General features: G+C 39.6%; 2 protein-coding genes across 2 annotated transcripts; one reads left to right on the top strand and one right to left on the bottom strand.

The window, feature by feature from the left end:
* The first annotated feature begins 390 nt into the window (after positions 1–390).
* LOC136848930 (uncharacterized) lies at positions 391–1,599 on the top strand. Its single transcript, XM_067121747.1, has 2 exons — positions 391–513; positions 1,070–1,599. Exons 1-2 carry the CDS (start codon positions 502–504, stop codon positions 1,478–1,480), a joined length of 423 nt encoding a protein of 140 aa, XP_066977848.1. The 5' UTR covers positions 391–501; the 3' UTR covers positions 1,481–1,599.
* A 9,279-nt stretch (positions 1,600–10,878) lies between these two features.
* LOC136849183 (uncharacterized) lies at positions 10,879–11,864 on the bottom strand. Its single transcript, XM_067122304.1, has 2 exons — positions 11,728–11,864; positions 10,879–11,414 (listed from the first exon to the last, which is right to left on the bottom strand). Exons 1-2 carry the CDS (start codon positions 11,788–11,790, stop codon positions 11,010–11,012), a joined length of 468 nt encoding a protein of 155 aa, XP_066978405.1. The 5' UTR covers positions 11,791–11,864; the 3' UTR covers positions 10,879–11,009.
* Positions 11,865–17,116: the final 5,252 nt, after the last annotated feature.

The raw sequence follows: 17,116 nt of genomic DNA, 5'->3' as shown, positions 1-17,116 counted from the left end.
AGGTGCCAGTTATTTCCATGCTGTCGTGTAGTTGTGACTGAAACAAGAATTTGAGTAATGAACTACGTGGTAATTCTATTTGAAATACTTTTATATTTTATCAAAATAACCCAGCGCATTTAGCATACCCTCCTTATTCCGATGTGGGCGTTGACCTGCAAAAGTTTGTTTTCTGTTTACGAGTAAGCAACCCGCACCATTCATCCGTTTTTGGAACTCGACGCAAAGATTTGAGGACTTACGTAACAAACCATTCTGCAGCAGGAAAACTGTCTTCAAATTCCAAACAAATGATACGCATTTCAATCTGGGAAAGATTTACAGAGGGTACGATGACCACAAGGATACACAGGTTACGTAACGACCGCTACTGCGCCCCACATAATACTATGGAAGGGCTGGAAGGAGAAATAAGCCCCGCCTAGTTCCCAGCAACTATATATAAAACAAAAATTCATCGGTTACTCAGACACAGTTCGAGCCAGTCCACAAGAAGGCAAAATGAACGGGCAGGTGAGTGTTCTCGAAGTATGATATGAAAAGCATTTAATTTTCGAGAAAAACCTCACTTCTTGCAATACAAATAATTTCATCTTGTTCATTTTGTGACGTAATTTTAAGTTTGTAATGTAACTCAAATACATTCTTGCGAATATCAGTCTCATCTCAAGAAAATGGCCTTCGTTTCGTTTACACTTTTAGCTGAAACCTTGTTTACCCCCAATAAAATAAAATCACGTAGGAATTTTAATATTCCTGTTTACAGAGAACTTCCCACTGACTCCTAATTCTTGCAGATTGAGGCCAGAGGTCTACACCAGGTCTCCCATTCACTTCCCCATCTTAACATCACTTGAAGGCCACCATTTTGTAAGGGGATGCGCTGGCGTAAGGCTGGTTTAATATTTTACCGATCAACCCACTACATCCCTAAAGTCGGTTTTATGCTTTTGTTAAGGGGATTGTTTTCAATCATCCACGTTTTTATTCTTTTGATAAGGGCATTTTTTTTTCAGTCATCCACGTTTTTATTCCTTTGACAATGAGATTTTTTTTATTCACCCACCAGATTGTTATCTTGGTTGCTTTGGTCAGCGCGGCTTGTGCAGCCCCTACTGACTACCAAACAGGGGCGGTGCAGCACCCACCGACGGGCGAGTATGGCTACTTGGACTCCCTGGTGGCCGAGACAGTGAACATCCTCCCCGAGATCACCAGCGTGTTCGGACGCGTGACCGGGGCGGGCCGCTCCGCAGACCCTGCGCACGTCCAGAACGTCATGATGGAATTCATTCCCCTGACTCGCCGGGTGATGATGTCCACCGAAAACGTCGGAGACAGGCAGTTCAGCTCCGGAGAGTGGCAGAGATTCAACGCCGCCGAGGCTGTGATGCCCTCAGTCATCACCTTCATGGATAGTCTCAGGAATATGGATTTCTTCGGCGTCGCACCGGTAGTCAGGACCGTAACCTCCAAGTAGACGAAGAGAATGGCAAGGATGAGTTACGGAAAACACAAGCAGCAGTTCTAATGTTGAGTGATTCTTTTTGTAACCGATAGTGTAAGCATAAGTCGAAATAAATGTAGTAAATCAAGAAATCGTTTGAAAACCCTTTTTAGCTACCTTTCCCATGTTTCTGATCAGTTCGCTTGTAAGTAACATTTGGAGAATTCCCAACCAAAAAACTATTTATGCATTGAGGTACATTGACTAACAGTTCTCGTGTTAGTTGAAAAGGACTCTTTCAGCGAGTCAACCTAAGACTGTCATATAACCTGCTTTATGCTACGGTGGTCCAAATACTTCAGGAAGAGCGCCACTGTTGCACATTATATATATTTATATATATATATATATATATATATATATATATATATATATATATATATGTATGTATATATATATATATATATATATATATATATATATATATATATATATATATATATATATATATATATATATATATATATATATATGTATATATGAATGTCTTTTCCTGTAATACCGCAGTGTAATATGAATATAAGAAGGCCCATAATACACTATTTAAACATTGCAACCATATATTTCGGGCACTTGCTTCTGTGCCCCTGTTCACTGGTAGAATATGGACAGATGAAATGTTACAAGGGTATATGTACAAAGCATATAGGTGTGGCATTAAGTCTCCGATGGTATGAAGGTGACCGTTTCCTAAGAAGGAGGAGAATAGCCAATTCCCTAGTGGTTTTTGGCCTCATTAACTCCCGTTTGGCGACGATTCTGGAGGTCGCGTTTCCCGGGACATCTTCTTCAGGAGCGGTCTGAGGATTAAAGCGTCGATGTCGTCCGATTTCCAATGTCCTCCTGACAAGTTAATATTGTTGGTTTGATTGGTGATAGCAGATGCCAGCATCTTTCTTTTGTACAGACAGCTACTTTTGAAAACCAGCTCCGCCCCACTCCAGTTTATGACGTCCTGTATTTCTGATATGTAGGAAAATCCCCGAACTCTCCGAAGCGTAACGTACTGATCTTTTGTGCTCTGTTATTCTTTGCGAGAGCGATCTACCTGTCTCGCCTACGTAAATGTCATTACAATTGCTACACGGTATCTTTTAAACTCCGGCTTCTTCCCCTTTGTTATTTAAGTATACGTTAATGAGCGAACCCCGATGGATTTGGGATAATGAAAAATGAAGGGATTGTTAGACCTGAGTTGTTCGGTGGCTTTTTGGATGTTTTCGTCGTACGGAAGCTTTATTTTGTTGTTGAAATCTATTTGTCTGTTGTGAGTGGGACCTCTATAGTATGTTTTATTCGCCTTGTTAATAGCCCTCTCGATAATGTGTGGTGGATAGAGCAGTTGCGTTAGGTGTTGGCGGATCGTGTTGAATTCTTTATCTAGGTACCCATTTGAACATATACTAAGTCCTCGGAGGAATAAGTTGCACCCTACCATGATTTTTACGGAGACGTCGTGGTAGCTTAAGAAATGAATGTAGGAAACAGCGAAGGTGGGTTTTCTGTATACTGTAAATGCATATCTGTTCTGTTCTCTTATGATCAGTACATCTAGGAACGGCAGTTTTCCGTCCTTTTCCCATTCCGTTTTAAATTTTATGGTCGGAACTAGCGAATTTAGCCAATTAAAAAATTCATTAAAGTCTCCCCAGCTATTGTCCCAGAAAGTAAAGATATCATCTACGTATCTAAGCCAGATCATATTACGGGGTTTGATGGACGACAAAAGTTCTGTTTCGATCCATGTACACCTTCATACCATCGGAGACTTAATGCCACACCTATATGCTTTGTATATATACCCTTGTAACATTTCATCTGTCCATATTCTACCAGTGAACTGGGGCACAGAAGCAAGTGCTGAAATATATAGTTGCAACTTTTAAATAGTGTTTTATGGGCCTTCTTATATTATATATATATATATATATATATATATATATATATATATATATATATATATATATATATATATATATAAAGATTAAAAACATTGGATTGACTAGTTATTACATCCTCGACAACATGTATTAGCGTTCCTGAAAATAAACCCAAAGAACAAAAACACAATAAATTAGCTACTTCCTCTTGATGTGGTGTCCATATAATAAATGGAAGTTTCATTGCTTCAGTAATGTGTCCCATCCATAGTCCACCCTCTTTTTTCTGGTGAATTTCTTTTTTGGGGGGGGCGTCAGATTGTGGTAGAGAAGGGCGCTATAATTCGCCATTAAAAATAATAATAATGCTCGATGCAAGTGTAATTGAAAATAAAACATGAACTTTTGTGGAAATGGACTCCAGTAGACTCTAGGAGTCCGAAGCGAGAGAGAGAGAGAGAAGGGATTGATCTTGAGAACCTTTTGGTTTGTTGCGCCCTACTCGCTGAGTTTTTGTGAGCTACATTCGAAGTCTTCCATATTATTTTTTATCAAGGCCGATAACTGAAAGTAAAAAAAAAAATTCATACATTCCGAAAGAGCAAGAATCAAAATGAAAATATGAGAGAAGATTATATCCCTTTGATAATGAAAACACGAACGCGCGAGCTCACTCCCACACCTAAGACAGAATTCAAGATGGCCGAAAGCAGTGATGAACAAGAGTAATTTTGAGGGTCAGAGCTGTGGGAGGAGCCTCGCAGTTGCCAACCAATCAGAACGGTCTCTGATAAGCCGAGCTTTTGCTCTTCTGTATTTTAAATTTTAGTCCACAAATAAACGAACGTATTAAGAAAAGGAACATGTACGTGATTACCAAGTTATAAACTGTTTACCCTTGAGAAGATCCAAGGATATCTAGTTGAAGCGGTTACCGTGCTGAATTTGTACTGTACTTTGAAAAACGTTTTTATAGTTTTTGTAAGAAAGTCAGTGGAACTTGTGAATGTTCGGGGAGTATAAAGGTCCAGCATGCTTTAGATTTCATTTCATATTGAGAGTTGCATAAGAATTGAATTATAAAGACAGGTCAGGGAGGAGGACATAGATCAGATCGAATTAAAAATGCAATCGACAGAAAAGAATAAAGAGGCCTCATCTGACAAATAGTCTCTTAGTCCTTAGTCGCAAATGCTAATGACAACTTTAAGTAAAGAACATAAACGTCAATGGCATTTTCGTGTAATTTTTGTTCTTCCTTTCCTAAAACACCTGGAAAGAACGGAACGATGATGAACTGAAAACTTAAGTATCTAGGTTTTGTATTTTTGCCTCATATATCCACAATGCAGCCATGTATTAGTGAAAAAAATCAAATGCATAATAAATATAACAGTTAATTCCTGTTATATTTTCCGTATATTTCTTTTGATGAAAATTGGTTCTGTTGTCTTTAGGTTGTTGAATAATTCCGAAGTCCGGGTTTTTTTCTGTTTATTATAAAGTCAATCTGTTTTCCATATTTAGTTACTTGATAATAAGCAACCACCATTTTTCACCTGTAGTGAAGTTGCAAAACTTCAAAGCAACTACAAAGAAGCAGCGAAAAAAAGTTTTTTAAAATGATTTTACGCGCCAAGATTACTTTGACACTGAAACAGTAAATAAGCCAAGGTACGCATGTTGATATTTCATTCCTCTTTTGCATAATGCCTACAAGCGAATAAGGGTAACACTTCCAAAAGGTTTTTTTTCCCCCTTCTCACTCCGCATTTTTATCATAGTTACGTAACTATCACGGAAAATGAAGAGCGTGGCTAAGTTGCGAAGTCATGACGGCTTATGATGACAAAGTGGCTTACGTAATGCGGCCTCAAGTTATCTCTCCGACCAGCTGAATGCGTAAATGATATTATCATAATGTAGCCTGACAAGACCACAGAGACGCGTATCTAGACTCATAAGGATGGCCTGAAAGATTTATTCTCTAATTAAGGTGGCAAATTCGAGCAAGACAAAGTTGAAGAAGATAGACAACCAGATTGGAAGAGATCAAAGGACCCGCTGCGAAGTCAGGGGCAGAAAACAGTACGGCTGGGGTCGAAGAAACACTGCATTGTGACGGCCAGACAGGCTGCAATCAGTTACCCCCTATAGGAGGGAAGTTCATCGGAAGTGCACTAAATATACCTGCTGTTTTCCTTCGTCACGTGAACATCACATTGTCAGCTCCATCTCCCAGAACCATATTTTCGTTCTGCCTCTCTTTTTCTGTTTCACTGGCGAGCATCACGTTCTGTGGGAGCTCAACAAGTTAATCATTTCTGGGTCTTGTCTCACATTTTTGATAATGGTGGTAATAATGCCATTGATCGACGTCTTCTCGGGACTAATGGGAGACTAATTCATTTCTTATGGTCACAGTATGTTTTCTCTAATGTTTTAATAAGGGCTTAATTGGCGTCAAATGGCAGTGCGTTGATCATCATAATGGCGGTTAGGTAAGCCAACCCTCCTTTTTTTTTTCTTTTTTTTTTCGGGGCTTGGGTCGTGTAGGAGAACTTAAAAATAGACGCCTCGGCTAATTCTCCAAAACGATTAGAGTGCGAAATCGGATGCTCACGAGACCACGAGGAAACTGGCTCTTTGATATTTTATTTTGGCTAATGGAACCCATCAGGTGGAAGATGCCTTTGAATGCCATAACCTTACGTATAGAATACTAAGAGAGAGAGAGAGAGAGAGAGAGAGAGAGAGAGAGAGAGAGAGAGAGAGAGATTATGCATTGCTTACGAAGTTGTTTCCAGATTTGGGCATCGGCATTCCTCTTCATTCAGAAAATTGAGTTTCCAGAATATACTTTTACTGTGCATTAAAAAAAATAGATTTTCAGTACCTTTTCTGATTAGTTATCTTTCCATTCTTAATTACATAACAACAATTAGGGTTTCTTTACGTTATCAAATCCTTTTATCTCCGCTTCAGAACCAACCGTGCGATCCTTGCAACTGTAGCGATGCGGAACGTACTTTCTGATTATGTTATTGATGTTATTGATATTGGTTTGTGGAAAGCTGAAATACGATTTTAAAATGCCAGGGCCATTAATTTAATTTTTCATTCATATTAATGTCTATGTATAGGTACACATATGCCTGTTTTTTACTCGGCTATACGTATTTGTTATTTACTGTTACTATCTCCGATCTGTTTACCATTTTTTACACGTGTTGACATTCATCAGGTGACAGCTGTCTTTGAAGGTTACTGAGCTTTTAAACTTATGTGAATATTTGCACAGGTGTTTGATTAGTAATGATAATAATCCTATAGTTTTTGGCCGTTAATTACTGAATTTCCATTTCATTCTGTAAGTGCGTAGATTTCGTATGGAGTCGATGAATTAGCCGTAAAAAATTTACACGAGATGAATCTTCATACATGGAAGGAAAGAAAAATGAAGAGATAAATTGGGAAAAGTACTATACATAGAAGGAAAGAAAAATAAACACACTGGGAAATATACTTTGGCCTTTTTGTGCCTTTGTTTACCAAGATTTAACAGTGACCAGTTGTTACGGATTACTGCTGTCACTGTTGTTAATGAATAAATAAAGAATCGAATTACCATAACGCTGTTATTGCAATGACTAAACATTTATGGATTAGAAACCGAATCACTGTGACATCACTGCTGCATATAACTAAACATTCACAGATTAATACGGTTCATGTTGACGTTACGGTGACATCCGACTAATCGAACCCAACCATCCGGGAAGGTTGATTGGACTAACGCCGAAGAAATCCAGATATCCGAGATTATACAAGAGAACGTCAACCATTGGTCTCACAGCCTCACTCTGCCACTCTCAAGGGCCTGAGCTGTCATTCTCTGACGCTTTCGATTGACATCCCCCTGCTTGTTAGTGGAACGAGCTCCATCGTAACGACCTGTATATAAGTAATGTTTGCTGTGCGTTCTGTCCTGGTTACGTATCCGTATACGCTTTGCTCTCCGTCAGGATGTTCACCTTCTTCCCCAGCAGGATCCGACAAGTCTAAATAGATGTCTTTGATCGTTGAAATACAGAATACTCGACAACATTAACATTATAGGTATTAGGAGCTATGGAGAACCCAACAGTAAGCAGCAGTAGAACGATAAGAAAATCAAAGGGGGTTTTTTGGTCACAGACGTCGCTTGGTGCTGGAAGTCGATAACAGCCACTCGTTATAAAAGTGAAACACACTGTTTCAATGAATTTAGCAGCAGAATCGTTAATAAACGCAGAGGTAAAAATTTTATGAATAAGAATAAGCATAATTTCATAAACTACATAATTATATAAACCATCTCAGTATTTGGTCACAGACTAGATTTTCATCTGTGACCGTGATAATGAACTGATAAATCGTAAGTATGTGTATTGACAGTGACCTAAATTGTTATAAGAAAATCATTTATCTTGATATGAAAAAATAAGCGTAAGGGCATGCTGAAAAAATAATCATTCAAGATGAAAAATATTTGGCCCATTTAAGTTTTTGAAGGGTCACACACACACACACACACACACACACACACATTTTTTTCGGAAAAGAACACTAATGTCAACATAACGATTGCAGGATTAACGGGTGTAAAGTTTTAAGCTATTCTCCCTTTAATATATTCTTTTTTTTATTGACTAAATTAAAATTCATATGGTCTTATTTTTTATTTATTTGCGGAATAAAATATGAGCTGTAAGTTTTTACTTTGTATATTTAAACACATCCAGTTTGTCATCAGTAAATTGAAGTTGTTAACGTTTGTTGCATGAGCTTCTTCAGACATAGCTCCCAGCGTTGAACGTGAAAACTATATGTGGGTTATATTTTGATAATATTACCTGTCAAAAGCTGTTACATATCAGATATGAAACTGCTGCAAAAAGAATAGTATGATTTCTTTCGTTATAACTTTAATGCTCCGTGGTCCTCTTCAAATTATGGTGAAAAGTCTCAACACAGTATCACATATATCAACAAGTTCCATTTCATTCGCGTGGGTAAGTCATAATTCCGTAGCTATAAAAAATCGAAATAAGTATATTGAAAAAAGTTTAATACTGTAAATCAACGTAACAGCGGGAGATTATCACCCTGCAACGGTTGATGCCGTACCTGTGAGATATATCATCAGAATTATATAATTAGGGCTAGTTTCCCCTGAATTTTCCTGGGGCAGAAGATAGCGAGGTAAGCAGTTTGCAGACTACTCTGAACCGTCCTGTCGTCTGAAAGGATGATGTAAGAGTTAAAGACAGCTATCCCTAACTGTTTTGAAGCAGAAAAAGAGTACGATACGCAATTAGCTGACGTAACTGAACTGCGTTCTGGGCCAAGACTTTTCATCCCCGGAAGAACCTCCCGTTACGCAATACGTCGTGCTCCTCTAATTCTCTTTGACCCTGAAGCCAAAATATCACTTCTTAATCGAAGATTTTTCTCTTTCACATCTCTAGCGGCGACCAAATTCTGTCGACAGGTGCACAATAAGGAAAGCCGACAGGTAATTGCCATGTGAAGCGTAGTTACAGTTGGGTAAAATTTGCTGGTGAGGGGGATTTCGAGCAAAAAACTGCGAGAAAGCTGGCGACATTTATTATTATTAATAATATTCCACTGCCATCAGAATTTGTAGTCCTGCCAGTTTCAAAGCCATTTTACAGGCGATGGTTAAGTACAGAGCTTTAGCTTTTATTAATTTAATTAATTCTTAGTTAATATATTTATCTTGTCTTTTGAGTTTTTACTCTCTTTAATAATAATAATATTAATAATGAATTGCAGTGCATATCCAAATATTTTTTCATGTGTTGTAACGATAGTCTATGAGTAATAAACACCATGTCAAACTTGCCGTCATCCAGCCTCGGACCAGCCTGTGTCACGACTGGGATTTATAAAAGCATACAGATTGAGGTACTTTTGTTAGAGCTCCAGGGCGGAGCGCATTATCCCAAGTGTCATAATTTCTCAATTCAACCCTTTCATATCCTGTCAACAATTTTAACTGGTTCGGTACACAGTGTATTAATAATTGTTATTAACATTATTATTCACTCCATAATGCCACTAGATAATTCACTATGTACGGAGTTCTTTAAGCTTTGGTATTTGCAAAGTTCTGGTTAATAGGTTTAATCTTATTTGGAAAGTAAAAAAGAAACTGAAACGCAGACTGTTACAATACTCTAGGAATACAGTCCGGTAGACATTAGAAACTTAGTTATTTATCGGAATGAGACGTTTATTTTAAGAGCCCAAACCCAAATGCTAACTTTGAAAGCCAAATTTCTCTGATGCACGTATTCCCATTTTCTTGTATATCTTGTCATTGGTGTTACATGTACTTCTGTTACATTTTATCCTTGCAAATGGAGAGGTTTAAGCGTACACGTTTGTTCTACTTCCGTTACCAATCGGCTAAAAAATAATGCATGTAGATGCAGATTAAAAAGGCAATTGTTATACCATGAATGGTATCATGGCTAATTTTAGATTTGGTTGAAATACTAACAACACAATGATTGACAGCAGTTTAACAGTAAAATACAAAATTCTAATACCTTAATTAATGCGTTTTGTTCAGACCTAGGAAGGTTTGAGAGAGAGAGAGAGAGAGGGAGTTTTATGTTTTACCTTACACTTTTCTGTTTCGGATACACACTGTCATATTTGTCATTCTTTGTTCCATTGCAAAATAAATAATAGATGGATTAGACTTATACATGTCCTTCATTCTTTGTCTGTTTTCTAAGCAAAAAAATGTTTTAAATCTGAAAGAGGCAGGTATTGTATATGATTTCTGACTCATTCATTCAGCGGATTCCCTAGACGCTACTTCATGTAACACGTGATTAATTGATTAAGCTGCTGATTGACTGATTTAGATTAAAAAAGTATGTCAAAAGGCATTCTGTGCCGAATTATCTCTCTCATTTTTGTGCAGAGACTCAAAGGATTTCAGAACAAAATTAAAATTTGGGGACAAACATTAATACTCCTCAGTTAAGAGTTGAGCTCTTTATAGGGAATAGAGAAAGAAGACATTTTGCGCACTTTTCCGTTCATTATTATTTTGGAAGTTTAAGAAAAAATGTAGTGCAACCGTCAAGTTCCTTTTTAAAAACTTATTCTGTGTCATTTTTCGATTAATGTATATTGATGTATATATTCATTTGTCTCTTGATATATTTATCATTAATCCCTTGATATTTTCATTTGTTTTGTACTGTGACTTCCTTTCTCTTGATTCCTTTCATCTCCTGTCTCTTTATGCATAGTGGCATTAACTTTTGTTGGAAACTTTTTTGACTTTTTGTTTTTCTTACCTATAATAATAATAATAATAATAATAATAATAATAATAATAATAATAATAATAATAATAATAATAATAATAAACTGATTCAAAGGGCTTTAAGGAAGAATACGAATATGAACGTTAGGCATTTTTTACTTCTTATAATCAAACAGAGGTACTGATCTCTTGGTAAAAATAATCGGACAGACTAACTGTAAGAGAGCGACTAATGAGCAAAGTTTCGTTCCTCAGGATCCATTTTATTTCACTAACTAGATCCTTCGGTCGTCCCGGTGCCGAAGAAATCCATGTCCCTCAGGCTGTCCATAAAGGTCAGCACCGCGGGCATGACGGCTTCGGCGGCATTGAACCTGTCCCACTGGCCTCGGCTGAATTTCTTTCCGTCCACCTTCTCAGTAGACTTCATGACCTTGCGAGTGAGCGGCATAAACTCCATCATGACTTCCTGCACTCGCGTGTGATCGGTCGACCGATCCTCGGTGATGCGATCGAAGACTTCGGTGATATCGGGAAGGATGTTGACGGTCTCTGCCACCAGGGAGTCTAAGTAGCCGAAGTTGCCTGCAGCCTTTGGGTGCACCACATCGCCGGCTTCGTAGACCTGAGGAGCGGCGAAAGAAGCGCCGGCAAACAGGCCAACCAGGAGGATCACCTGAAAGAAGGAAATATTTTCGGATAAGCTGTACTCTCACTCGCCTGGGTGGTTATTATGCCTCGCTCTGATTCATTGATGATCGGTTATGTGGAATGCAGTTCTAATAAACATTTCTCTTGTTAAACATGAGGATAAGCATTCTGTAAGAATTTCCAAGAAACAAGAGGGTAGAATGCAACCTTTCTATAAATATATCTTATTAACAAGAGGATATGTTACCATTTACTAAAAAACCTTTGAAATATGTATTCATGTTTCAGCTACGATCTTTAAGCACTTATTCCAATCCCGTTGGAAATGAGATACGAACCTTCATGCTCATGATGCTTCGATGGAGGGCCGTTCGATTATGCCCGACTGAGGGAAGTGTCATGGTATATATACCTGAGGTAGAGTGGGGCGTGGCTTCTCCACCACAGTGTACTTTGGTCTTAAACTACATCTCTCTCTCTCTCTCTCTCTCTCTCTCTCTCTCTCTCTCTCTCTCTCTCTCTCTCTTTCTCTGTCTCTCTGTCTCTCATAAGGGAACCTGCATAAGGTTTGTCTTCCGGGAGAATAATTTTTCATAAATAGATTCCTTCGTTATTTCGTACGTACCAGTCTGTCTTTTACTGAATCTTCTATCCCATCCCAAGCACCCAACCCTACCCTGCCCCCTCTCTCTCTCTTTCATAACTGAATCTTATATTCATCCAGTTTTCCTTATGGACCTCGTAAGCTTTTACTGAAGCTACTCTCTCTCTCTCTCTCTCTCTCTCTCTCTCTCTCAATGAAAGACACGCAGATGTGGCATTGTGGTCTCTTGTACGCATGAAGTTCATTCCAGGCATTGGAATTAAAATGTACTTTATATTTGAAATTATATTCTCTTCCTTCTGGGCGTTGACCTTTTGAGTAGGGTTTGGAGAGACACTGGAAATTAGGTTTGTCCTCTTGTCATGGCTATTGAAAAAGACAGGAGAGGTTTTTTGTGCCTTTTTTAGATTTCATACAGTATTTTTTCGTGAACTTTCATGGTTAGTTCTATAAAAGAACCATTCACTCTGGGCTCTCAAACGTCTCTCTTACCCTAACAATGACCAGTAACAAGAATACAGGTTAAAATGATTGTGTCCCTGCCCTCTAGAAGTAAGGCAGTGTGCTAGTGTGTGACAGAAACATCAGTTTTCGTGGTAAACGGCGTAAGACGGCTCAGAATAACAGCAGGGTTTTAATTGTAGCCATTTACCAGTTGTAAGCTAAACTACTGAGTTTGTCAGCTCTTGATGAGTCCTAATTGAAAGTCCTGTGCGAACAAGCACGAACTCTTCAAGTCTTTGGTATGATTATGCTCATGAGCTGATGAACTGTCCTGAAAGAAATTGAGGATCAAGTCAAAAGGTTTACAATGATGGTGGAGACTCTGAATGCTGCTTCCCTACCCCACCTACCCCAGCCGTGTCTAATAATAATATTCAGAACACTGAAGCTTCCTGAATATTTCTATGCAGCTATGCAAAGATAAATATTTCAGTTACCAAACTTTAGTAGACTGCATGCTCTTAGAGGTCTAAAATAATATGAATGTTAATTATGTATTTATGGTGACAAGAAACACTTGAGTATACATATGTTCTAAGAGTATACATGGTTATGAAGGTTGCCATTTTTATCTAACCAAAATGATGTTCAGCTTTATGAAAACTGAATCCACACAGTAAGAGTAATTAAAAGAAAAACACCTAAATTAAAAATATTAGTCTTGAGTTGGTTTTTGCAACGGATGTTGCATACAACAGCTCTTTCAAGATAAAGTACCCTTGAAAATAACTGATCATATGAAAAGTTCATAAAATACCCATAACAAAAACAACCTATCATCAGAGTGAGATACCTGTCAAAGTGGGGCATAGCGTCACAGAGAAAATAGTCTCCCTGGGCAAGTGAATACCAATGACAGTTGGTGTTTATTACTATTCAAAGGTTGGACCAATTAATGTTGGCTAATTGCCAACATTGCTGGTCACTTACCTCTTAGACAATAAGTCAGTAGGCACTTGCCTTCCAGTAATAACATCTGTTGGTGTTTCTCCCTTTCTGAGGGTTGAGGTGATAGGTTATTAGGGGTTCATGGTCAAGTGCGAAGGCTAAAAATATCAACCTAAAATATAACCCAATATTTGTAAATATAATTGCAGTTCATAGTCATGAATACCAACACGTCTAAGTGCTCGAAAAAGATCCTGTCATATGATCAGTATATAATCTTGATTGCGGAAAACATGATAGTTCGGGATTGAATGTCCACTTTGAAGAATAGCATGCCATAAGGGAATATTTTTATTTTGGAGTTGAATTTTCAGGCAATGGGCTTCCTCAACCAGTTTTACGTGGGAAAAATGTGATTGCTAAGTTCAAACCACAAATATGACTTGCGGTGCAGAACTGTCTGAGCAAATAGACCAATATTGAAGGGGATGAGAGCTTATGGTTTCACAGAGAGCCCTGCAGCCTTTAGAGATGGATGATAGTTGGGATAGAAGTATCAAGAACAATCTCAATAATGAAAATGACAAGAGGAAATTGCTGCAAAATCTATGCACAGCTTTTTCAAACAAGCTCCTCTCTTGCAGTCTGCCACTGCCAGTGATGCCTAATCATTAGCAACCATGACAGAGGAACGAGGTAATCGCTTGTTATAGGGTAGTACCAGTTTTTATTGAGATTGATATTCAGAATGTCATGTCAGCAAAAGTCACTGAATCAGTGAAGTCAGTAAAATTGCCTGGTCCAAAGCAATATGAAGTCTTTGTTGAAGGATGACTTGTGGTGGAAACGAGCCCTTTTGCAGATACTGTGCTTCAAATCAGAATAACATTTTGTTCTTTACCAACTTGACACAGAAAGCTAACTTACGTCATATTTTCATATCAGTTTCCTCATAATAGTGTTCAGCAACTTTTCAAGGATGTTAACAACATATAAGAAACAACCAGAACAATTTTCTCTTGTAATTAGGGGAAACTAAGGGAAACATATGTAACACAGGTTATCTAGAACTATTTTATTCCTCCAACCGAAGTTTGCCCAGATCTCAGTGTAAAGTTTTGATTAAGTAGCTATCATCAATATGAGGCATTCTGTTTTAACAACAACTTTCAGTGAAAGTACTGGAAATGAATTTTAAAGTAAGTCAGATAAAAAAGGCTGACATACTTTAGGACCAGCGTTTACTAGCAAAATACGTGAAATAGAGGCAGAGTACAAGAACTCAAAGACTATTCAGTGGAAACATGACTACCAGAAAACGACAGGGTGCTTTCCCAAAGAACAGTGATAGAAAATAATTGGTTGTTATGCCACTGGCAAAAAAACAACTACTGCACCCCTGCACATTCTGCAACCTCCGGTCTTGTTAAAGAGAAAAATAATCTCATTCTTTTCAGGAAGAGGCTAAAAATACCTAGGACCTATGATGTGTTTATCTAGAGGTTACTTTCAGGTTTTTACACCTTCCATGCCACTTGCAGGATTATATTACAGATGAAATTTATAGTGAGCATGTGTACTTTGTTACCTTTCTATATTGAAGAACATCAGAACAAACAACAGTAAATATAATTAAACAGGTACGGAAGGAAGCGGAGAAACAATCTTATTTTATGGTCATTTAAACAACACTAAGTAAGTCGTTTATCAGACTGCCTATCTAAGGGGTCAAGGACATGTTGCATGTAGCGGAATGATTAAGACGAGAGATCTTAGAGTTCTGATTTATTAACAAATGACAGTGGTATTTATATGGATTGCTGACCAACCAGCGGCCAGGAAAATTACAAAGTAACTGACAGACAAATAGTGCACATGCCTTTGATTTTAGACTTTGTGTCTTCAGAATATGTGAAAACCAGGTGTGTCGTGGAAGTATTGCTATCCTGCTGGCTTGACTTGTTGCTAAGGAGCAAGACGTGGGAAGTCGCGGTCCACGTGCAGGAGTGTTGCAGGTGGTGACAGACTGTTGGCAAAGCGTGGGGAACTTTTGGGGCACAATATCCCCCCCTTAAAGTTGAATTGGACTTGAGGAGTAATGTCGTCAGGTAAATATGCTGGTTTCAGGCGATCGATGGCCACCCGATCTGTCGTGCTGTGAATGCCAATGAGGAAGGCTTTCTGCTTGCGGTCGATGACCTGGTAGGGGTCCGTGTAGGGCTGAGTTAAAGGCGGTCGCACGGCATCGGTTCTGATGAACACGTGTGTAACAGTACGCAGATCCTTGGGTATAAAGATGTTGTTGGTTGGCTTATAGGATGGGCGGTCAGGGGCGAATTTTCCGACAATGGTCTGGAGTCTGATGATGTCAGGTGAGCGATTATTGTCGGGGAGAACTCGCCAGGTATCACGAACGGATCGCCATACACCATCCCTGCTGCTGACAGGTCAAGGGCCTCTTTGGGTGCAGTCCGAAGGCCGAGGAGGACCCATGGAAGCTGCAAGTACCAGATTGAGGAGTTGCAGCGAGACATCAGGGCTGCTTTCAAGGGACGGTGGAACCTCTCGACCATGCCATTGGATTCAGGGTGGTAGGCGGTTGCGTGATGCAACTGGGTGCCAAGGAGGTGGTTTGGGGATGCCCAGAGCTGCAACGTGAAGGTAGTGCTTCTGTCGGAGGTGGTGTGATTGGGTACGCCGAATCTGGACACCCATGATGAGAGGAAAGCACTGGCACACCCTGCTACTGATGCCTTTGTCATAGGGGCGGCTTCGGGTCATCTTGTCGAGTGGTCAGCCATTGTGAGGAGGTACTGATGTCCTTTGGAACGCAGGAGGGGTTCAACAATATCGATGTGGACATGGGCGAAACGGCATTGCGGTTGATGAAAGGAGCCCACACTTGAATTTGTGTGACTCTGGAATTTGGAGAGCTGGCAGGAGGGACATTCACGGGCCCACAACTTTGTGTCTTTCGATATTCCGTGCCAAAAGAAGCACTTCTTCAGGAGGGTGGCTGTGGATCGTCCTGAAGGGTGTGCCAGACCGTGGACGATGTCAAAGAAGTGGCGTCTGGCTGCCTGTGGGATCCATGGGTGTGGGCGACTGGTGCTGATATCACAGAGGATGGAGGTGGGGCTGCTGTTGTTGAGGGGGATGTCGTGCCATTGCAGAGATGTTAATGAGGTCTTTCAGGTGTTGAGCTCTGGGTCCTGCTGTTGCTTAGCTGCCAGCTGCTTGTAATCGAGGCTGAGGTGTACTGCATTGATGGAGATTCTGGAGAGGGCGTCAGTGACGGGGGTGTGTTTCCCAGGAACATGATGAAGGGTGCAGTTGAAATCAGCGATGGCTGACAAGTGGCGGCGCTGACGGGGTGACCAGGCATCAAACTGTCGGGTTATAAGATGTGCTAGTGGCAGATGGTCAGTTTGAAGGGCGAAAGGCATGGCCTCCAAAGAAATGTCGGAAGTGTTTGATGGTGAGGTATGCCACCAAGAGTTCTTGGTCAAATGTAGAGTAGTTTGTCTCTGTCTTGCTAAGTTTCCTGCTAAAAAAGGTGAGGGGTCGAGGACGACCGTGGATGATCTGTTCCAACATACCTCCTATGGCTACATTACTGGTGTCTGTGGACAGCAGCAGAGGATGACCTGGTGCAGAGAAAGAGAGGGCGGTGGCCTTGGCGAGGGCGTTTTTGGCAGAGGTGAAGGCGGCTTCCTGCTGGAACCCCCAGG

The sequence above is a fragment of the Macrobrachium rosenbergii genome, chromosome 20, assembly GCF_040412425.1.
Source record: "Macrobrachium rosenbergii isolate ZJJX-2024 chromosome 20, ASM4041242v1, whole genome shotgun sequence".
Taxonomy (NCBI): Eukaryota; Metazoa; Arthropoda; class Malacostraca; order Decapoda; family Palaemonidae; genus Macrobrachium; species Macrobrachium rosenbergii.
Note: the sequence above shows the minus strand (reverse complement) of the source record. Positions and strands in the feature narration are given on the sequence as shown.